At 44.5% G+C, this 23,955-nt stretch overlaps 1 protein-coding gene across 2 annotated transcripts in view; it reads left to right on the top strand.

Moving 5' to 3' along the window:
* The window catches only part of Psa (puromycin-sensitive aminopeptidase), a 49,596-nt gene that overhangs the window by 4,851 nt on the left and 20,790 nt on the right, over positions 1-23,955 (top strand). For both annotated transcript variants that reach the window (XM_084590826.1, XM_084590827.1), the window contains 9 exons: positions 2,315-2,515; positions 4,585-4,681; positions 7,342-7,490; positions 9,207-9,371; positions 9,442-9,546; positions 11,353-11,508; positions 11,581-11,659; positions 11,741-11,877; positions 19,391-19,525. In XM_084590826.1, coding sequence (XP_084446952.1) covers positions 2,315-2,515; positions 4,585-4,681; positions 7,342-7,490; positions 9,207-9,371; positions 9,442-9,546; positions 11,353-11,508; positions 11,581-11,659; positions 11,741-11,877; positions 19,391-19,525 — 1,224 coding nt within the window. The remainder of the gene's footprint in view (positions 1-2,314; positions 2,516-4,584; positions 4,682-7,341; positions 7,491-9,206; positions 9,372-9,441; positions 9,547-11,352; positions 11,509-11,580; positions 11,660-11,740; positions 11,878-19,390; positions 19,526-23,955) is intronic.

Raw genomic sequence — 23,955 nt, 5'->3', positions numbered from 1 at the left:
TAGATATCTGCACACCCAGTGTGTAGAAGATAATGCTGCTTGCAGGGGCATAGCACACAGTTTGATATATCAAATGACTGGTGAAATTGTAGTTTGATATGTAGCATGACTTTCTTATACCTTTGCAGAGAATGTTCAAGGGCATAATTTTTGTATTTACCCTCGTAGACTTGGAGGAGTCTTTTTTTGTACTTTTGAGTTCAGTTTGGCTAGTACACAAGGATGGTAGTGCCAAGCTACATTCGTGAGACAAGAACTGGCGCTGAACTGTCATGGCACTTGTGAATTAGTGCAGAAATGCTGCAATTAAATAATCGAAGAGACCTCACGCTAGCAAGCGCAACAGGTTGAACAGTGATGTAATGGCAGTTGGACGACACAATTGGCTCTAGGGTTTTCATTGGAGGGCATTGGTTGCCACATTCTTGAGTGCTCTTACATTCTTCCCAAGTGTTTTACTCTTTACATTAGTGAATAAGTGCTTAGTGCATGAAGGTTCGATAATGGGTTACCTGGCATGCATGTTGAGAAATCATGTTCTATGAGAAATTATGCAAGTGCACCCCTGCACATGCATACTAAGATGTATGCATGTGCAGCTTGTTTGAAGCAGGGTATTGTGGTAGCAGATTACACATTGTGCTATGCTATAGCACTCCATTTAAGTATTTTTACTGAAACGTGCTTTTTCATACAGATTGGGCAGCACTTACTGTTTGTAAAAATTAGGGTTAGGATTAGGTGTATTAATGATGGGTACAAATATATTTTAATGGCGCCATAATTTATTATGCTGAGTAATCACATCGACATTTTTTAACATGCTTTTATGGTGTTCAGTAGCTGAAGAGTGTTTTTTTAGGAATTGACCTCTCTCTTCTGTAAACAGCGTGATGTAAAAGAGATGTAACCCTTTGCACAAAGCTGCCCACTTTCTCTGAGCCGCTTTTACCTGTGTTGAGCATTCTCCTGCTGCTGTTCTCCTCTCTCAGTACGTGCCATGCTCCTAACTCCGCACTCTGAGAAGCTGCATATTTGCCTTCTAGACCAGCCCCATTAATGCTGACGATGTAGGCTGGGAAAGGTCTTTTGAGGAGCTTAGGGATAACTGTGTGGTAGATGCCCTGAAAAGAATTTTGTTAAGGCAGAGTAATGCGCAGTCTTTGCACATGGGTGTATTTTTGTTCAGGTTCTTTTTGTATTTTTTGTTCTTTTGTTATATAATGTGCATTACATAATGTGCAGAACTATAATTTTGGCCATGAAAATCAAATACTACCTGCATTACTGGGACCATGGGGTGGTATATGGACTACAACACAACAAAAAATAGTATAATGATAATGTCGGCAAAAGTAGTTGGAAAATATCGCCCTGCCTTAAGAAATCATGTCAACAGAGCTGTGCAGTTGTGGCTTTGTGAGGGAGCAAGCTGTTGCAAATAAGGTCCTTATGAGCCACTGGAGGTAGGCTCATTTCTTATTGTAGATTTGACGTATGGTTACAGAACATGAGCAGCTTGTTGTGCTCATGTGTAACACTTTTTGTTCAAGAACTGTTTATTCATTTCAGGATCTATGTGCTTGCCAGTAAAATTTTACCTTAGGTTGATGATGCAAGATGATGAAAATCTACTGCTTGTAAAACTTCCAAGTTACAAAATTTGCCACGTGCAGTGGCTTGCTTTCTTCAGTTATAGCCTCCAAAGTGAGAGTTTTGAAAATTAAATAAAAAAATGGGTAGAAGATGTGGCTTGTGTGCTGCCTGCAGGTGCACACAAAAAGTTTTAGAACACAGAAAATTACAATTAACAAACCTTAATTGCTGGGAGTTCAAGCATGCAGCTATGACCTGAAGGGTGCACTTTGCACTTTCCTTCCAGTGCATTCAACGCCTGTTTGTGCCTCCACGAGAAAATTCAGGCCTTTGGTGATTTTGATGTTCTGAAAACTTTTGTGGCACATGTTCGAGCAATGAAGGCAGACTCATTGCTACGGCCTTTTGTCACAAGTCTTCCAGGTCTTTAGAGGGTCACTTAAGAGGGTACACTTGTGGTGTTGAAGGGACTTTTAAAATTGATTAATCAGTTTTGCTTGTGCAAGCTTGAAGGCTGCAGAGGAGCTGCTTTTTCCTACCCTTGTTAGCCTCAAAACAAATGTGTGGCTAGAGTGATTACATCGCCAGGCAGTACTGTATGCATTCGTGTGCCAAGCATGGTTGCCTGTAAACATTGCTTTTTATTGTACTTGAATGATTAATGTTCACAGCTGCAAGGAGTAATTTTTGCTTTTTCTTTCTTCCTTTGTGGATCCAGAATGTCATCAGTGAGACTGAGTGTCCCGGAGACCCAACTCTGCGTGTGGTCACCTTTGCGACCACACCAAAGATGTCGACCTACTTGGTGGCATTTGTGCTGGGCGAGTATGATTATGTTGAAGGAACATCAGATGATGGTGTTGTGGTCAGGGTGTATACGCCCAAAGGCAAGCAAGAACAAGGGAAGTATGGGCTGGAGGTATGTACCTAACCTCTGTCCTTGATAGAAGCTGTTTCTGGTGAGAAGTTCTGTTGGACCTTATATAAGCCTTGTGAACCTTTAACACTATATGGTATGCTACACAATTGTGGGAACGGTTAAAGCACAGTGCTGACATTGTTGCAACATGGCCAATCTTTGTCTATATGCAACAGTGTGAATATTTAAAATTTTGAATAGGTTTCAAATAGTATTTGCATTTTTGTCGAATTCATGCTGGACTATCACTATTTGTGAATAGTTTGAATAGTGAAAGTATGGTGCAAGAGCCTTCTAAATGTTCAGAAAATATAAATTTGTAGTTTTAAAATGGCAGTGATCTTTCCTCAAGGAAGTGAGTGCCAGCAAGGTGCAAAACCCTGTGCGATAATGCGAATATGGCCATCGAGAGCTGCCGCCGTGTGGCTGCTGTGCACTCGTGGGTCAGAAAACGAAGTGTACCACGGTGCAGTCAAAAGCTGGCTCTGACCCTGACCAGCCATTTTGTTCTAGATCAACTACATCCACGCGCACGGAAGCAACCCAGTCTGTGAAGGAGAGTGTAAGTTTGCGAAATTGCTGGTCACGAGCTCTGCGGCAGTTGTTTCACGGCGACCGCTTTAATCGTTCTCAATTTTTCTCAGAACTTAAAAGCAACGCATCTTATGCCACAGTGGATAATAAGAAAGTGTATAACAGAAGTATCGAGGTTCAAGGCAGTCTACGTTACTGAACTGTGCACATTGGAGCACCTAGCGGCACGGTTTTGTTTTCAGGCTTTTGCTGTTCGCAGCAGCGTTTGCCTGGTCTAGGCCTATCACGGTGCTCACAGTCCAGAGAAATTAAGAAGCACGGGCAAGTGGGCTGCGTTTCGTTATGAACTCTGCATTTAGGATGACCTCCTACAGCTGACACTTGCGAGGGTGCCCGGAAGCGATGGTTACGCTAGCGCCGCTGCTCAGATGATACAGTTCTGTTTGTTTCGCTGGTCATTTTGTTTCTTTTTGAAAGTGCCTTGCCTTGCCGTAAATCAAGTGCTAATGTCACTTCTCCAGTAAGCAAGTATCCACTTTAGATTACTTTGTAATAGCATTCAGTAAACTTTGCTTTCCAGCCAAACTGTTTTATATTTTCACTGACAGCAATTGTTACCAAATAATTGTAAACAGGTTATCACTATGATTCCTGCTGTATTATTGAATGCCTAATAAGCTCGCAGTGTAAAATAGCCGGCTGATGGGTGAAAACTTATTTTTTAGTAGTAGCATGAAAGGTGCGACTCTTGTGCACACCTTTCATGCTATTTTTTTTTTTTTTTTTGCTGTTACTGGAAAGGTCTGAGTATGGGTTCATTACACTTCGAGCAAGCCATGAATATAAAAGTTAGATGAAAAGTTTATCCTCCATATGGGAGTCCAAACTTGAAGTCTTAATGGTGCTATGAACTTTTTTCTCCTGGAGGCAACATTTTTCACATGGTGTTTGCTAATTTTCGTCCACTTGCGAGGCTTCTCACTCAGATAGTGATTGTAAATAATGATCAGATTGGCAAGCTTTAGCATGAAGACTGTGTAGAAAATTATCACACATCAATTTGTTCATGTCACATAGGATCTGTTTCAAAATTTTACCACACCCTCCTTGTCTTTTAACATTTGCACTATTGGTCTGTATTTGTTTTGTGGCATGAGAGAAACATAAGTTAAACATCTAGTGACACTATACACTATCGCCAATTTTGGCAGATGAATCGAAGGAACCAAAGAGCTCTTTTTTTTTTTTTTTTTTTTTTTTAACGGGGCGGTTTAGCTTGAGCATTAGTAGGGAAAAGGGCTTCATAGTTGTTGGGAATACATGAAGCATTTATAAAGATCCCTGTCCTTGAACGACAGCATTGCATATAGGAATAAAACTTTTCCTTCGACTCTTGTTCATGCCTTTACCACTTGGCATGGAAATGTATTTTGTTGAGCACTGTCTTTGAGGGTGATCACCTTAGCACCTGTTTCAGTAGTGAAAATCTTGAGCGGTCACATTTCTATCCTTACATTATTTGTATTATATTCCAGGTAGCTAGGCGTGCTTTGCCTTTTTACAAGGATTACTTTGGAATTGCCTACCCATTGCCAAAAATGGACTTGATTGCTGTGCCTGACTTGGCTGCTGGTAATGTACTTAATGCTAGTTCTGACATTTTGTAAAAATGATATTTTTGTTTTCTTCTGCATTTGTATCTTCAATAGTCCAGTACAGAAAGGGCAGCTACCTTTGTCTCATATTTTGCTGCCAGTTTTATCAAGTAATGAGTGACTTTATTTACCTTTCCTATGCAAAGCTACAGTACAATTTCATTGATTCAACTGCCATGAACTTGGAAATTAAGGTATTTTGAACTAGGAGTGCCATCCCAGGCAGTGCTCGTGTAAGTCTCTTGTTGGATGTTAATTTGGATCTGAGTGGGCTAGTACCAGTTAATTAAAATGGGGAGGGGGTGGGGGGGCCATGTCAAGTTCACTGCAATCGGGCGTGTGCATCAGCCAGTCTTGCATTGGCCATTTAGTTTCATTTTGGGATGACGTCACATGGTTCTGACACCTACAAATATCTCTCTTGCATCCATATGCTTCGTCCACTTCCTTGTTACACAGGCATTTTCAATGGCAGAATGTTTCACTGCGCATGCTTCACAGATAAGCTCTTGCAGTGAGGCATCCTCAAAGCACTGCGGTGTAAACGAAGAGGCACCACTGCTGCTGCATCGCACTGTTAAAAGAGCCACGGAGATAATCCTGTAGCAATTCTTCGACATTCCCGATAGTGTGCACAAAGCAGAGCACCTGACAAAGCTGCAAAATATGGTCGTCGTTACATAGTTTTTATCTCAAATGCATGGATCCCATGCTTCCATTAGATAAAATCACTTTGATGCGAATTATTCGCTTCAGTTTCTTGGGCCCCAATGGGGTGGCGCAATGGTTATGGTGCTCGACTACTGTTCCCAAGGATGCGGGACCGAATCCCGGTCTCGGCGGCCGCTTTTCGATGGAGGCGAAAAGCAAGGCACCCGTGTGCTGTGCGATGTTATTGCACATTAAAGAACCCCAGGCGGTCGAAATTTTCAGAGTCCTCCACTACGGCGTCTGTCATAGCCTGAGTCGCTTTGGGACTTTAAACCCCACAAACCAAACCAATCAGTTCCTTAGTGACATTCGATAATTTAAATGACTTCTTTTACTGGTCCCATGGAGGCCCAGTTAACAAGATTTTGCTCTATCTTTAACGCTCAATGCATACATGCACACAGAGTGAGAGACAGACAGAGGCTATTCTCGGGTGGCCTGTAAGTCTCACAATCCTGCAAATGGCAGTTCTTTTCTTTTTATATATATATAATATAAGGATCACATAATTATTTGGTAAGTGCTGTAAAAATGGGCTATGGATCTGTCCAGTTAAGTTACTGCAGAGCTGTAACACAGCTTGATTTGCTACCGTAATGCCAGAATTGTATTTTAAAGAGTTATTTCGCAGGTAGAGCCACATAATCTCTGAACAGCCTGACTGGATGCAGCAGGAGCATGTGCTTCGTGCCACATTCACTCTGATTGTTGTCCCGATCACAGCGTCATAAGGAGAACATACTAAACACCAGGCTTGCAACCGGGTGTGGACATGCAGCAGTTAATACAGTGCAGTGAGCAAGCCACCTGCCACTGCTGTCAAGAGCACACTGTTTCTTGCCCCCCCCCCCCCCCCCCCCCCCTCTCTCTCTCTCTCTCTCTCTCTCTCTCTCTCTCTCTCTCTCTCTCTCTCTCTCTCTCTCTCTCTCTCTCTCTCTCTCTCTCCCTCACACACACACACACACACACGAGCTAATGTATTTAGCAAATTTTCAGCTACAAAAGTGGAGCGAAGGGGGAGATGGGGGGAGGGGCCTTTTTTTAAAGGCCCACTGTCCACCCTCCGGTCGAAAATATTTTCTTCCCCGGTGACTGTGAGACTTCGCCCCTAGAACGCAAGGCCGCAAAATGTTTTTGAAAAGAGTAACTAATAACGCAGTTACAGCCACCGCAATCACCCGATTCTGTCATGCCTCTCTCCTTCCGTTCCCTCGCAAAGGTTTTTCACTCTCCTGCCCGAGGTCGTCTAGCCTCCGCAATACAAATTCCCCTTCCTCCTCCGCGTTTGGCGGGAGGTGGGGCGTGGCTCTCCGCGAGCGCAAAAAAAAAAAAAAAAAAAAAAAAAAAACGGTCGAGGGAGCACGCGTTGCTGGATTCAGTCTGGCCGTGGCGAGGGAAAAGCGCGCTGCGAGCGGTAGACACACATCCTTCTCCCGTCAGTCAGCGAGACGGACCAATGGACATCGTTCGCGGTACGTACGTCATTGCTGTGGCCCGTCGGGCCAGTGCAGGAAACGGGGAAGCTGGCTTCCCGGAGGAGAGCATGAGAGAGCTTTGAATTGTATTTTCGATGCTTTGCGGCGCGCGTGTCACTGTACCATTTTGCACAGACTATCTCCGGTACCTGATCGAAACACTGGGCTCCTTTGCTTAAAAGGGCCTTCCCTGGACAGTGGCCCTTTAAGGGAATGCGTCCATCATTCAAGGAATATATATCTGTGCCGAAGGCACTTTATTAGCTGCTACAAAAGCTGCTCCATAGTGGGTTTGGCCAATTGCATCACTGTAGTTGGAGTGTTCATTCTAGAGAGGGGTATGGAGTAATGCGTACTGTGCAGCAGTCATATTGCAGAAAACAGCTTGTGCAATCTTGATTACACTGTTCATGAAGTTGTTATGAAAAAGGTATGCTTTTGTATTTTTCAGCGGCCATGGAAAACTGGGGCCTGATAACTCACCGGGAGTCTGCCCTTCTTGTGGATGAGCAGAACACGTCTGCTGAAAGAAAGCAAAACATTGCTTTAGTTGTCACTCATGAAATTGCCCACCAGTGGTTTGGCAATTTGGTTACTATGGTAGGTCATTGTTACATTCTCCCTGCGTCTTGTAGCTTTGTACTTCTTTAACCCTTTCTTCAGATTAACTTTTGACATCTTTGTACATTTATTTTGTTAAAAAAGTTTACAGAATGCAAAATAAGGTGCTTGAAAGTTGAGGAGCTTGCTTGCTTTATGTTGGATTTTATTCAACTCTCTAGCTGTGTGTGAAAATGATGCTGTCATACACAATGCATCTCTTTGTATGAAGGTACTATATATTCGAAGCAAAAACCTCTTAGCTTAGCTTCCAAGCCTTCACTCCTGCCTGGAATAAGTTACAAAATAGGACTTATTAGATGCTCTTGACACAGTTGCTTTAGTTGCAAGCTCGTGTGATTGTTCCTTGCCAAATTTTAAGTTCTACGGATCTAGGTCGGTAGAGCTATGCTATAAATGGGGGGACTTCTTTTGTATGCTCAGTATTTTGGCATCTGGCATTCAGTAATTGGCATTTTAAGAATATATCGTAACCACTGAATTTTCGAAGTTCTGCAAGCCTTTTGACACTGCAAAGGCAAGTGCATGACTCGTGCTTCATGGTGCCCCACATCTAGGCAGGAACTGAGAAGTATGATCAGAAGAAAACATGCTGGTTTCTGAGGAACCCAGCGGTTAGAAGAGAAAAGAACCATTCTTAGAAATGACCATGCATTCCCTTCAAGAACACATGCAGTTGCCAGTGCGCTTTCCACTGCTAGCTTCAAATAAGAAACAGCATGTTGATGTAGAATAAGTATTTTTCCTATTTATTAGTCAACTTTTTGTCAAAATTATTCATTTAGCGAAAAAGGTAAAAACATTTTTTATAAATGTGTAACGCGTGTAAGAAAAGCTGACCAAAAGCATTTATTTGTGCCATTTTTTGTGCTTCAGTGGTCATAATTGTCATTAGGTTTAGGTGTAAGAGTCTATTGTCAAAGGCTTTTTTCCATGGAAACTTTGATACTGTTAGGCACATTTCTTATTCACTTCTTGAAATCATGACTGACATGCACCTTGGGAACGCTGGCCCAAGCTTTTCAGATCGATCTGCACAATGTGGCTGGAGAGGCCCATTTCAGCCATCTGGCAGCAGAAATTGCAGGTTCTCCTTATCTCACACAGTCCACATAGCAGCACATGATGCGGTGCTGATGCTTTCTGCTGCTACGATTACTTTACTGTTAAAAGCAGCTGAGCACTGTTTTTGTAGTCCCGGCATTGTGCGAATTGCCCTGCTTTTGATGATATCAATGTCGCAAGGTTAGCATGGTCAAACTGCATTGAAATTGATTACCAATCAGCGCAACCATTGGTAGTGCCTTGCCATGCTAGAAGCGTGATGGTGGTAGCGATCATTAAAAAAATTATCTTCACAGAGGTTTTTTGCAGTAAGTCATGTACAGTATTAGGCTCATAGTATTGCCATAGAGAAGATAGAAAGTCACTTGTGGCCGGTATTTTCTTTTACCAGAACTAAGTTTAGTATAAGCTGAGCTACTATTACATTTATAATTGGACTCTACTGTGCAAAATTCTCTCTCTCTCTTTTTTTTTTTTTTAGGGCTGTAATATGACTGTATTTCTGCTAATCTGAAATTCGTGCCTTGATTGTCTTTATTGCTGCATGCTCATTGAAACCATAGAGAAAATGCCATTTTGAAATGTTCAGTGAAATGTTGCTTCCATGCCTCTGCTTTTCTTCTTCTCAAGGAATGGTGGACACATCTGTGGCTGAACGAAGGCTTTGCTTCATTCATTGAGTTCCTGTGTGTTGACTATCTGTTCCCAAAATACCACATTTGGACACAGTTTGTCACTGACTGCTATGCACAGGCCATGGAACTGGATGCTCTGCAGAACAGCCACCCCATTGAGGTGCTTTATTGAAGCCCTTGGCTTCTGCATTTAATTTGATTTAAGTCTTAACTAATCGTGTCTTTTGCAGGTGCCTGTGCATCATCCAAGTGAGATAGACGAAATCTTCGACGACATTTCCTACCACAAAGGTGCCTCAATTATCAGGATGCTTCACAGCTACATTGGTGATGATGTGAGTTATCCATTTCAGCATCTACTGTATGCAGCAGCGATATGACAGCGTAATCCGGTTTCATACAAGTCCTTCCTCTATAAAAAAAACTGGTGTACAGAACCCTCTACAAAATTTATACTGGAGTTTTCAGTAACTTATACACTTCTGTGCAATTCTAGTTGAATTTCATTTGCAAATACCATGCGAGCTCTGAATTAAACAAGACGAACAGTGCTTGCTTCGTTTTTTTTCCACTGATCAGATATTCAGTACAGTAGAACCCTGGTATAGTAAACTTGGATAAGTGAAAACTCTGATATAGTAAAGTGAAACTGGCGTCCCAGTTTATCTTTTATAGATGACTGTACATTTCCCCCCTTTATAGTAAAAATATTGATAAAAATCGGTTATAGTAAAGTGCGTCTGGCCGCGGCGACGCTTTCCCACGAAATGACATTCTCCTTTTCCCTTTTCACAGAGACTGTAATTTGATGTCAGTTTTCTCTTTTTTTTTTTTCTTTCCATTTAGCTCTGATTGCTTCATAAATTTCCAGCAGACTAGCCAGGCAGTACAGGCCTTAAAATTCCATTATCACTTTCTCCTCCCTGTCTCTTACCTTGCTTCTTCCACAGTTCAGCAGGTTTCAGCCCCATAGGCAGGTGCGCATCTCTTCATCCACCAGAGATGATGCCTATGTGACATTTGTGTATACTGCTGTGCCGCTGTCTCTGCACCACAGTGATGCGTTTTGGCCTGCATCAATTGAAATTCGGACTCCCATCTAACTCTTTAGCCCCAAGTCTATAAAGAGGCGCCCAAGTGCTTTTTCTTCTGGGAGCAGCATGCAGTATACTCAGATCAGGGCTTGCCTTGTCTCAGCACCACGTGCAGGCAAGGAGAGAAAAAGCTCCGCTTTCCTCTCACATGAAAGAAAGCATCCCACGAGATAGTGCTCCCCCACAAGAAAGCTTCCCTGCACCTGCGTCTGAAAGTGCCGTGAACCTTTCTAGCTTCCCTGGAGATACTCTTCTGTTTATTTCTTGCCTTTCTTGAGAGTGTTTCACAGACGCTCTGTGAGTAGCACTGCTTGCTGCTTGGAACCATGGTTAGTGGCATTATTCTTTACTGAAGAACACTTGAAATAGTTCATGAGCAGTTTTTTCTTTTTTTATGTTGGGCATTAGGAGGAAGCAACCACATGCTCTCACACTGCTCGTCATATCTGAGTGCATGTCTTAAACAAGTTAGTCTTAACAGGAGTGTAATGTATTTGTAATGAGGGCATAGCCAGCTCCATCATAACCTGGCCACTTGCAAAGTTACTTGTATTAGGTGCCTGCTCACTTTTAAACATTTTTTATTGTGGTAATGGTAGAGGCCTTGTTCTCTAGACAATCTGGTGTTGTCGGCATTGTGAGCGAAAAATTACCAGCATAAGCCGACACGTCCAGGTATTAATGAGTGAGTTGTATGATGTCGCCATGAAACCACATGACATGGCTGAGTCAGCAGGAGCTCGGGCTGACCTTTTAAATAGGAAGGTGAAATAAGAATTTGGAATTGGACCCTCCAGAACCTTTGAGTTCAGTGTCAAACATGTTACTCCTAGGCCACGGGCTGTATGCTAATTACTCTGTTAGGTAATAGTGGCACAAATTAAGGTCTTAGCGATTAAGCAAGTAGTCAGTTCCGTGTGCACAAATGAGAATCCATAAGGGGAGCTGCAGATGGGAACCATTAACTGCCCCGTCACATCCTTAAATTTTTTTGTTTTGTGTGTGCTTATTCAGAAGGCATGAATTTTTTTTCTTTCTTTTCTTTAGAAATTCAGAAAAGGCATGAACTTGTACTTGACTAAGTACAAATATGGCAACACCACTACGGAGGACCTATGGCATTCATTGGCAGAAGTGTGTCAAGTCCCTGTGGAAGCTATTATGAACACATGGGTGAAACAAAAGGGCTACCCCGTGATATCAGTGAGTAATAAACAAGAGCAGAGATGTGGCCTTTGCTCTGGTGGTTTTACAGGGCAACAAATTCATTTGCAGGTGACCAGTCGTCAAGATGGTGAGAACCGGGTGCTGATGTTTTCCCAGGAGAAATTCAATGCTGATGGGAAAGCTACAAGTATGGCTCAGTCTCAAAATTTTACCACGTGCCGTTTCTTTCTTTGCAGACTGAAAGAAAACTTAATTTTGTTTTTCTCAGAGGATGGCTCTCTCTGGATGGTTCCTATCAGCATTGCAACTTCAAAAGCACCGACAAAAATTGCGAAGCAGTTCCTGCTCGACTCTGCATCATCAGTGGTGGTGCTGGAGGGTGTCTCCTCTGCTGAATGGGTCAAGGTAATATCATGAGCTTCCTATATGCATTGTCAGAACGTCGCACTTGGCGCAGACTGAAGCCATTTATGGAATGGCTGTAAGATTGAAAAAAGAGGAAGAGTGGGTGCACTTGTTTGATAATTCTAGTGTCCCAAATCAATTGCAGCAGGCTGTACTTGAAAGGGCTAGGTTTGCAGGTGCAAATGTGTTCATTTGAAAATGTGCTCTCTTACATTTCTGATTGCAGTTATGTGGCATTACAGTAAAAGCTCGTTAATTCAAATTCCACGGGGCCGCCAGGCCAGTTCGAATTAACCAAAATTCGAACTAATGAAAGTGAGCAAAAATGAAGGCGTTTGATGCCCGGAGGGCACGAAAAACATTTATTTAGCAAAAAAGCCTTATCATCTTCTGCTTCTTCTCTCTGAGGGCTACCGTACTCACTCGGTCTTCTAGCATGCGAATGCGACGCAGGGAGTCTTCTTCCCCCTCTTCAAAGGCGGCGAAATCGGCCGCCTTCGCCATGATAATTGGGCCGCTCAGTGGAATGTCAGCGCTTCTCATTTCTTTCACCCACGTGATCACAGCGGTCTCAATTTCCGGATACTTGGCTAACCGAAGCCTTTTTCTGTTGCTGGCGAAATCTTCGGCTTCATAGGCATCCTCGATGGCCTTCCTATTTCGGACGTACAGAGGGCAAAATGCATGTCTAGAACGACCGAACTGCGTGCTCCGGGCCGCTCGGAGCTCTACCACAAGGCCACCGAAGCGGTGGCCTTGTGGTAGAGCATCCGCCTCGCAGTCGGGAGGTACCGGGTTCGATCCCTGGTGCCGCCGGGTACCCACCGGTTTTTAAATGGGTACAAGCTTTCCCCCGGCCTGGTGCTCGGCTCTTCTGGGGTGAAATGCTTGGGAAAAGGGGTCACGGCCCAAATAGTTGCGCCGATGTGGCAGTGATTCGTTCCGCCATCGGACAACAATAAGTCCGCCTTGCGCGGCAACAGCCCATTATGTGGCCCTTTTTTTTTCTCGCAAAGTCAGACAGGCCGGAAATCCGGACTTGCCGTGGGACTGCAGTGATCTCTGAGAAGTGAACTTCATCAGTGACAGTGAACCTTTACGTCTTTCGACACGCTGGCTTAAAGCGTTTCGCACTTGAAACAAGGCATTTTCTGAGTTTTCGCGTGTGCAGGACACGACTCGTTTTCAGTTTTGAACCCCGTGAAACACGGTAACTCGAACCACCTTTGCAGGCTGAAGTGTTCGAAACTATTTTGCCTCAGAAGGAGCGCAGCGGGGTTTGCGGAGCCTCTTCCAAGCGCACACCCCTGTGAGAGCCGGGCGCCAGGCCGGGGGACGCTTGTACCCATTTTTACCGGTGGGTGTCCGGCGGCGGGTTTCGAACGAACCACCTCCCGCAGCCGAGACGGACGCCCTAACCACTAGGCCACGACTAGGGGATGGAGAGGACAAACTAATAGCGAATAGGGGCTCCCCCAGCGATAATGCCTGGTTCGAGACGGGCGGAGTGTCGGCATGCGCGGCCAAGCTGATAGCACTGCCTGTCTTTTCGGGGCTCGCAGGCCGCCGCGGCTTTACCTTCTGCTTCAGTCGTCAGAAGCGCTGATGTGCGCTGCCAGTCTGCGAAAGCGCATACGCGGCGGAGCGCACGCCACTGGCTTCTCTTTTTTTTACTTTCTTTTTGTGCACTATCAGAGCTCTGGCAGAGAGCATTTCACCGCATCATTCACGCGCCGGTGTACTGCATCGTCACCCTAGCCGCTGGCTTCTCTTTTTTTTACTTTCTTTTTGTGCACTATCAGAGCTCTGGCAGAGAGCATTTCACCGCATCATTCACGCGCCAGTGTACTGCATCGTCACCCTAGCCGCGAGCCTTATATCAGTGATCGAGGTTTGCAGTTTTCGTTCTTCGGCAATTGCAGGGTAGGCAAATTAGTATTAAGGGTGCCGCGAAGTAAGTGTAAGCGGCGAGTTTCTCTTTATTTCACAAACAGATTGCTGGCTTCTCATTTCACGTTCTTTTATTTTTTCCACAAGTTTACTGTTTATTAGGGGATGGAGAGGACAAACTAATAGCGAATAGGGGCTCCCCCAGATTTCTTTAGGATCTCAATCCTATTCGGCAGTGACTCGTAGAGGGAGTCGACGAGAGCGCGGTCATTGCGGAGGTGTCCCCACTCATTTTCAATGGCTTCCCATAGCCCGTCCGGATTGCAATTGGAGAGTCCCGATTTCTTGGATAGGCTTTTCTTCATCAGTCCCCACACGTTTTCTATAATGTTAAGGTCAGGGCTTCTTGCAGGCCATGGAAGGGTCATAACGCCAAGCCTTTCAAAAAGGTCTCGGACAGTCTTGGCTGAGTGCACAGAAGCTCCATCTTGTTGAAAGTGATAGAGCCCATCCGGAAACGGCCCATCAAGCACATAAGGCAAGAGGACCGTTTCTGCCACCTCTGCGTAGACTTCTGCCGTCATACGCCCAGGAATGCGGTACAGGGGTCCTAGTCCATCGTAGCTGATGGCTCCCCACACGCTGACTGAAACACGGCCGCTGCTGCGCACATTCCAAATGTATTTTTCTTCGTTCCTGCATGGTGGTAGGGAAATCCGGTTTTATTAGAGGAATCAAATTGCCATCAGAGCTAATGATACCTGATGTGGTAGCAGTGAAGGACTGGAAACGACGAGAGTGCAACGCATTAAAGAGATTGAAGCCCATTATGGTTCAAAATATGGAGCGTCAAATGTCCGTTCGCGAGCTCGTTAAGCTGGCTTTCCAGCATTGTAGATTTTTAATATGGCGTCGCAGCGCACAGTATAATACCCGAAATCAATCACACATCTTTTATATGATAAAATACACACGCTGTTTTAAAATTCGCCACATCTTAGCTTAAGGATACAATTTTGTGGGTGTGCCATGCAGAAAAGGTAACCTAACGAACATTTAAAAGTGTGATTTTGATGTTCTATACTTCAAAAAACATTGCCGATTCCGAAAATGTAAGAACTGAGCTCGCATTATGCATTCACGACCTTTAATTTTGCGATTTATTGTTTCGCCCAGAAGCCGAAAATAAAATATACTAATTTAAGTTCTTTATGCGTGTTTCATCTCTATTGCCTACATAATGCCCACCGTGCTATACAGTTTAACAACTCAGACTGCACTCACCTACCTTTCACTGGTTGTAAAATATAAATTTAACAGCCTAAAAAAAAAAACTCCGGGTATATTCTCAGACGTGCGAGCACATTGAAACAGCCTACAGTCCTACCGTGCTTTTTCTGGCCGCCACACCCGCTTCTGCTGGTCCCAGCGCGTGCAAAAAGTGGCTTCGTCGCTGAAGACGACTGCTCTCCAATTGTCTGGGGTCCAGTCTTCCACCAAAGACGCGAATTCTAGGCGCGTGTCTCGATCCGCTTGTCTCAGTTGTGTTTTCTGCGCAGCTATTCTACTTTTCTCACCTGCTGCATGAAGCCTGCTCCTGATTGTCTGAGTGGATGCGTTCAAAGCGAACATGTCACGAAGCTCCCTGGCGCTGAGGTACGGATCATCTACTGCTCCTGCCACAACAAGCCTGTCTTCTTCTTCCGTCGTCGCTCTTGGTGGCCGGCCGCGCGCAGCATCCTTAAGTCGGCCTTCTTTGTGGAATGCCTGCAGTACTCTGTTGACTGTGGCTAAAGGGCGCCCAGTAGCTTGATCTATAGCTATTTGGGCCCATCTCTGTGATGGCTTTCCTTTGGTCTACTGTGAGTCGCGGCGCCATCGTCGATGCCTTTACGCATCTCGTCTGTTCACTTGTAGGGATGAAAACTTCATTCAGGTTATCGCATATCTGATCTTGTGTATACGCCACACTTAAGGTCCAAGTATGCTTTCAGTAATGGCATGCCGATTTTGGCATTTGCCGGCAAATGCAGCCTGCCAAACCTCGATCACTGATATAAGGCTCGCGGCTAGGATGACGATGCAGTACACCGGCGCGTGAATGATGCGGTGAAATGCTCCCTGCCAGAGCTTTGATAGTGCACAAAAAGAAAGTAAAAAAAAAAAAAAAAGAGAAGCCAGTGGCGTGCGCTCCGCCGCGTATGCGCTTTCGCAGACTGGCAGCGCACATCAGCGCTTCTGACGACTGAAGCAGAAGGTAAAGCCGCAGCAGCCTGCGAGCCCCGAAAAGACGGGCAGTGCTATCAGCTTGGCCGCGCACGTCGACACTCCGCCCGTCTCGAACCAGGCGTTATCGCTAGATGTCGCGCACGTGGCTCCGAGCGGCCCGGAGCACGCAGTTCGGTCGTTCTAGACATGCATTTTGCCCTCTGTACGTCGACAACGTGCTTGGTGGAATCCCGTGCTTTTTCGCGATTTCCACTTTGCTGGCCTTCCGTTCATCCACCTCGCGTAAAATAGCCACTTTCTCCTTCACCGTCTTGGCACAGTATTTCCCACGCGAACACATCTCGTGGACACAAGCTCACAACAAGCGGCGTGCAAAACGAGGGCTCACGAAATGCAACACGAAACCATGGTCGATAACACTAAAACGTCGTTCCTCGAAGGAGTCGCGGCAGGAAAGACTGTTTAGTACTTGTTCCAGCACCGTAGCGGCGCCTAAAGCCCCTCTATCTGGAAAGTAGCGAAACTCTCCTCCCTTCGGCTGCTTTCCTCCTCAATTCTCCTCTGATTTCACTCTCCCACCGGTGGGAGCGCTGCGCACGGCACGCTGAACCTGCCTGCGCTCGAAGGGCGCCGTGGAAGGGTCAATGATAGTGAATGGCGGGGGCTTTTTGTGCTGCCTTTTAAAGCGTTCTTTTAAATCTGCTTTTCACAGGTAAATAATAATCGATTGGAAAATGGTATGTTGGGTTTTAGCGGCACATATTGTTCGCAATAACAAAGAAGGAAGGAGAAGACACGCTCAAAACGGCAAGAAATGTTTGCATTCAGCATGGCGCTCGGGTACTCTGAAGCATCAAGAACGGGAAATAAACTGAGCAGGCAACTATGGCGTCATCTGGGTTGGGTGACAGATAGATGACCCTGAATGAGAGCCAATGCCCCCTTCAAAAATCTTCTGCATCTTTGCGCGCGAACGGCAAACCGGCGAATTCTGACATCGATCGCTTCTGGCTAACCTATAAGCAAAAGCGTCGATTGTTGTATGCTTTCATTTTCAAATCGCATCTGTAAGAAAATGATGAATCAGTGTTCCTACCGCTGCTAATCAGAGGCAGGTAGGTGAAAAAAGTGGCTTTTATTTCTTCGCAAAATCAATTGATCAGCGAAGTGACTCAGGCAAAATAGGGTCTTATTTTATTGGCACAATACTGGTTTGCTTTAAAGGTCGTAAGATGTGGCACATACAAAATACGCAGTTTCAAATACAGAAGAAATGCAGCGATAAACACTGTTGTACATTGGAACCAAGTAGCATCTTTGATTTTACTGACACAGCACTGGTCGCTTTGAAAAGGGTCCTAAGACTGGCGCAGGCACATTAATTCAAAACGCACATTTTCAAATAAACATAAATGCACAAAAAAAAAACACTGTTAGACAATTGGGAGATGCTGAGAACCCTTAACGAAGTGAAAAGATATGAAAACGAAGCGCAAGCAAATAATTTTCGCAGAAACATTTTTCACACACGCTGCAATCCAATTTTAATTTCGATGATTATAAGCTTCAGATATTCACGAGAATATCTTTAAAAAATTTAAGCAGTTACCAGAAATTTTGAACCATTCACAGATTCATTCAGGCGACAGGCAAAATATTAATTGTATGCAGATTTTCAAACCACAACTTTCACAAATGTTTCAAATTAATAAAACATGAAATTACGAATGCATACTGTCACCTAATCTGAGCAGCAGCGACCCGCATGCCGACGCTTTTGCTACCGTATTTACTGCTTCACTGGATATATTTTGGAGGCTTCATCTCGGACAAAAATCTGGATCCGTACTTTCACGCAAACACTCACAATCTCTTTTACAACATCGTGGCAGGCTGGGAAGCAAGATACCAATGAAATGCTATCTTTTATCCGGGCCTGCAGTTGTGCAGTGCTGATTGAATTTTTGAGGAGACGCTCTCTGTTACTGCGCAAAAAGTTCTCAGCAATTTTTAGTTTCGACTACGGCTGGCGATGGGTTCGTCATTGACACGTGAGACTGAAAAGTTCTTCAACTCAATTAACCTTGCCGGTGCCGTGTTGGTAATCAGTAAAGCGCGGCAGTCGTTCTGTTCTACTATATTCTATGTTCTGTTTCTGTTCTACTTGAACACTGAAACGCGCAGCAGCACGGCATCGCGTGCACGAAACTGCACGCGCGTAAGCCACAGGAACAGTACGACGAGGCAGTCTAATGGCGGCAGCGAGAAAATAAAAAACAAGCAAAACAAGATTTTGCGTGCGCTGATGACGTATGGTGACGTGTTTGTCACGTCAGGGGCCCGGCAGCCAACGACAAACCAGAAAACCCGCCCTCACTCTCTCTTTGGAGATGGGAGCGTAGAGGAGCGAGGATGAAAGCGCCGGGAGAGGGAAACGGCGGCAAAGATCTTACAATTTCGCTACTTTCCAGAGATAGAGGGGCTTTAGCGGCGCCCCGATGGTTGTGCCATCTATCGTTCTGCCGTGAAAGCTTCCAACGATGGTTTTTAACAGCGCCGCTTGGCGGCGCGCAGTTCAAATTATGGGTGGCGGCGCCAATTTTTGAGTGAATTAACGAGCTGTTACGCGCATAGACTTCTATGCACTGCGGACCGGACCACGATGACTATTTCGAATTATCCAAAATTTCGAATTAACGAGTTGTGAATTAACGAGCTTTCACTGTACCTGATGTAGCATGAATGAAGTGTGTGTGGTGAAGCATATTTGCACAACCTGAATGTTGCATTGTGCATCAAAAGGAACTCTATCTGTGAAACTTTCCATGATTTGAGGATTCAATGGTTTAGCTGGGAGAAGCATTCTACGACACAGATCTAATTGCATAACACGTTGTATTAGGAGTCAACCTCTTTTAGGCTAGCGAGGACTTTGGGCTGGGATGTTGACATATTTGAAGATATGTGGGGACGCTATGTTTTTTGAAATCCCTTGTTTTAACTGCAGTAAAACCTTGGTGATACGAATTTCGGGATGGTACAAATTCGTAAAATTCCCCAGCTAGGGCGCATTGTGTATAATGGGCGGACTTTTGGATGTTCTGAACACTACTGCGCTGCTACAGATTACGGGGGAGCCTCAGTTCGCAAGCCAAGCCAGCATTTCGACAAGGGGACTATCTTCGTCTGCCCAGAGGAAGACAAGTCCTCATTTGAATTCACCAAAGTCCACTTAACTGCACTGTTATCAGTAAAACATATGTTTGGCTTTTATGAAAATAAATTTAGTGGCTGTATATTTAAGGCCTATTTTATGATTTGTGGAATATGCTCACTATGCGCAAATGTAGAAAAATGTCTTATTGTCTATGTATGCAATTCTGAATCTGCTCAGGTCAACGTCGGAACGGTTGGCTGCTACAGGACCTTATACAGTGCTGAAATGCTCTGCCAGTTGATCCCAGCAGTGGAAAACAAGGTCTTGCCTCCTTTGGACAGGCTGGGCCTTCAGAGTGACTTATTTGCTCTTGTAAGCTGATCATTGTTATTCATTCACTTGCTTTCCTTTTCACATGTGATTCCTGTAGTGCAAGCTTCCTGAATTTGAATGCTACCTAGCACAAACAGCACCTAAGGCACTGAATTGGCGCATTTCAATTTTTATTCGGGGTAACTGCATCGAGGTAGCTAAATTGGGGGCATATTTATTCCTTCAAATTTTTCATTCCAGTGTTACTGTATGTTTGTGGGCTGTGGACATAAAAAAGTGATGTCAGCAGCTACTGTGTGCTTCTTTGAATTTATTGTAGTGTTCAGCTCTAGCAGTTTGTGTAAATTACAGTTGTGGGTTTTGTTTGGCACCGGGGCTCATTGCCCACAGAGCACCAAACACATGGTTATTGGCCAACTCAAGTCGGGAGTATTGTTGCATGTTGCAGTAAAGTGATACGTCTATGTTAATGACCTAATTATGTTATCCGCACTTAAACCAGTGAGGCAGAAAACCTTTTTTCAGTTGAATGCAGCCTTGTGTTTTTCTTGCTATATTATCTTTGCTTGGTTTCATTATTGCTTCATTCCATAAAAGTGCACTTAAAGCACTTTTGGTGGTAGTGAGGAACTGGGCAAAATAATTATCCCCCACGTCAAAATACTTAGTCAGGTAATGTGGATGCTGTAGGAAGAGCAGTTTTAGCATTGGTAATATGCACTTTGCTGTTATAAAATATTATATAAGTCATATGAGATAATTAGTGCCAAGCTTTAAAAAAATATACGACAAATAAATAAGGATGGGGTAGGTAGACAGGCTAAAAGACGGGTACTACAGATGTCGCAATCATATCTAATAGCATGACAGGCCAGCGACAGCCTCTCGACATCCACCTTAACTAGCTTTTTAAAGACCTGCTCGAAAAGCTTTCTTTTGTAGTCTGGCTCACTGACATTCACGAGCTAATCCCAACAGGCTGCATCACGCCCGCATCTTTAGGAGCAGTAGCGATCTAGATTGCTGTAGCCTGGGATGACATTCCGCATGTGTTGGTCACACACTTGTTCAGAAAGGGCTGAATTCAGGTAGCAAGACACGGAAATGGTAAGGAATACATCTACTAGAAGGGCACATAGTGATTGCAGATCTGGACCACTAGATTGAAATAATTAAAAGAATAAAAATGGGATAATGAGCATTTGACAGGTATTCTCAGGTTAAAAATCCAATAGCCGCTGATGCCGAGGAAAGCATGGGGAATTTTTTTGGGGGTTTATTAATCTGAAATAATAATATAATCATGGTGATAATTGATGAGAAGGTAGAAGAAAGACAACTACGAGCTCTGGTGAGATTCGAACCCATGACCGAATTTTGCACCCAGTACTGTACTAACTGGGCTACAGTGACAGCTGTTCATCTTCCATTTTCATAGGGAGGTATAATGGGGGTTATTCTTGTGATAACGCTACAAGGACTAGACGCAGTAGTCACCTTCTAGCATCAGCGGGCCAGCCAGAGCTGTGACCCCAAGCCCGTGGTGCGATAAGTCGCCGCTATGGCGGGTTCGAGCCAGCCGGTACAATGTACTCGAAGCTGGTGTTATTCTTCCCGAGTGATTATGTGGCTAAGACACACTCAAACAACCACTGTAGCGAGCGAAATCCTGTTTAAGTAGATGGGGGAGGGGGGAATAATCACCAAATGAAGCACTTGCGAAGAGGGGAGAGGTATGTTCTGCTCACCTCATGTGACCTCGTGCTTGCGGCCTGCAGCGGTCAATGTGTATGTTGGTTGGGCAATAGGTGATGGTGGTTGTCCCCTCGATAGAAAATCTTAATGCCTGCGTGCATGTCCATTAGATCATACGGCACGTAATCTAATGGGGAAAGTGTGAGCTGTGCGATAACCCTCTTATGCTACCTATGGCGTCAAGGCTGCCGGAATTGAGGCCCTAGTCAGGTTAATCAGCTAACAAATCTTCTAAACATGAGGTGCTTATTATGAAGAACATTTGAAGAGAGCCAACTACCATTGACTCCTAGGAAAGCACAAAGGATATTTTTGTGTGTGTGTTCATCGGTCTCAGTGGCTTAGCCAGAAATTTTGTTCGGGGGGGGGGCTCACGTTGCAGCGCGTCCTCCTCCATATAGAATTTGTCAATGGATCAAATATGATTAATTCCAGCCAATAGCCAATAGCCTTTGTGTATTAGGTGCTGTAAACGAATTCTTGAATGCCACGCAGTACGCACTGCCAAGACAAATGTAAGATATTAACTTTATCATCATCATCATCATCATCATCATCATCATCATCATCATCATCATCATCATCATCATCATCAGCCTGATTATACCCACTGCAGGGCGAAGGCCTCTCCCATATCTCTCCACTTAACCCGGTTCTGTGCTAGCTGCATCCACTTGACCCCTGCGAACTTCTTAATCTCATCCGCCCACCTAACTTTCTGCCGCCCCCTGCTACGCTTTCCTTCCCTTGGAATCCAGTTTGTTACCCTCAGCGACCATCGGTTATCCTCTCTTCGCACTACATGTCCTGCCCATGTCCATTTCTTCTTCTTAATTTCCACTAGAATGTCGTTAACTTGCGTTATTTCTCTGACCCACTCTGCACGTTTTCTATCTCTTAATGTTACCCCTACCATTTTTCGTTCCATAGCCCTCTGGGTTGTCCTTAACTTAAGTAGAACTCTCTTGGTTAGCCTCCACGTTTCAGCCCCATAGGTGAGTACAGGCAAGATGCAACTGTTGTATACTTTCCTCTTGAGCGATACCGGTAAGCTGCTAGTCATAATCTGCGAGTGCTTGCCAAATGCGCTCCATCCCAATCTTATTCTTCTTGTTATTTCCTTTTCATGGTCCGGATCTGCGGTTACTACCTGTCCTAAGTAGTTATATTCGCCTACTACTTCCAGTATTTCGCTACCTAATGTAAACTCCTGTTCCTTCCCGAGGCTGTTGAACATTACCTTAGTCTTCTGCATATTGATTTTCAAGCCTACCTTTCTACTTTTCCTGTCTAGGTCATCAATCATTATTTGCAGTTCATCTCCCGAGTTGCTTAGCAAGGCAATGTCATCAGCAAATCGCAGATTACTGAGGTATTCTCCATCTACCCTTATCCCTAACTGCTCCCATTCCAAGTCTCTGAATACTTCCTCTAAACAAGCTGTGAATAGTACTGGGGAGATTGTGTCTCCTTGCCTAACACCTTTCTTTATGGGAATTTTGTTACTTTCTTTATGCAGAACTATGGTTGCTGTGCAGCCACTATATATATCTTCCAGCACTTTCACGTACGGCTCGTCTACCCCCTGATTTCGCAATGCCTGCATCACCGCCGAGGTTTCAACTGAGTCAAATGCTTTTTCGTAATCAATGAATGCTATGTATAAGGGCTGATTATATTCCGAGCATTTTTCTATCACCTGATTGATGGCATGGATATGATCGATAGTAGAGTACCGTTTCCGAAACCCTGCTTGATCCTTTGCTTGATTGCAGTCTAAGGTTGTCCTGATTCTATTAGCGATTACCTTAGTAAATACCTTATACGTAACAGACAGTAAGCTGATTGGTCTGTAATTTTTAAGGTCCTTAGAGTCCCCTTTCTTGTGAATGAGGATAATGTTTGCATTCTTCCATGCTTCCGGTACCGTCGATGACACCAGGCACTGCGTATACAGGGTGGCCAGTTTTTCTAGCACGATATCCCCCCCGTCCTTCAGCAAATCTGTAGTTATCCGATCCTCTCCAGCTGATTTCCCCCTTTTCATAGTTTCTAGTGCTTTCTTGACCTCGTCCTTCGTCACTGGTGGAACGTCTGACTGTTTTTCCCTATCGCCAATCTCATTACGGTCCTGACTACTTTGGCTACTGTAGAGATCTGTATAGAACTCCTCGGCTACTTTGACTATCTTTTCCATATTAGTGATGACGTTGCCCGCCTTGTCCCTTATCGCATACATCTGGTTTTTGCCTATGCCCAATTTCTTCTTTACCGCTTTAAGGCTTCCCCCGTTCTTTACAGCATGCTCAATTTTCTCCATGTTATACTTCCTTATATCGGCCACCTTGCGCTTATTGATTAGCTTTGATATCTCGGCCAATTCGATCTGGTCTGTTGGATTGGAAGCTTTCATACTCTGCCGTTTCTTAATCAAATCTTTCGTCTCCTTAGACAGCTTACCGGTATCCTCTCTAACTATCCTACCGCCTACTTCTACCGCGCACTCAGTAATGATATCTCTGAAATTATTGTTCCTTGCCTCTAGGGTAATGTTGCCATCCTCAGTTAGAGCTGAATACCTATTCTGTAGCGAGATCCTGAACTCTTCTGCCCTCCCCCTCACCGCTAATTCGTTGATGGGTTTCTTTCTTACTAATCTATTGCGTTCCTTCTTCAGATTTAGGCTAATTCGGGACCTCACCATCCTGTGGTCA

This window comes from Amblyomma maculatum, chromosome 1 (assembly GCF_055883805.1).
Source record: "Amblyomma maculatum isolate TAMU_Amacu chromosome 1, ASM5588380v1, whole genome shotgun sequence".
Lineage (NCBI taxonomy): Eukaryota > Metazoa > Arthropoda > Arachnida > Ixodida > Ixodidae > Amblyomma > Amblyomma maculatum.
Note: the sequence above shows the minus strand (reverse complement) of the source record. Positions and strands in the feature narration are given on the sequence as shown.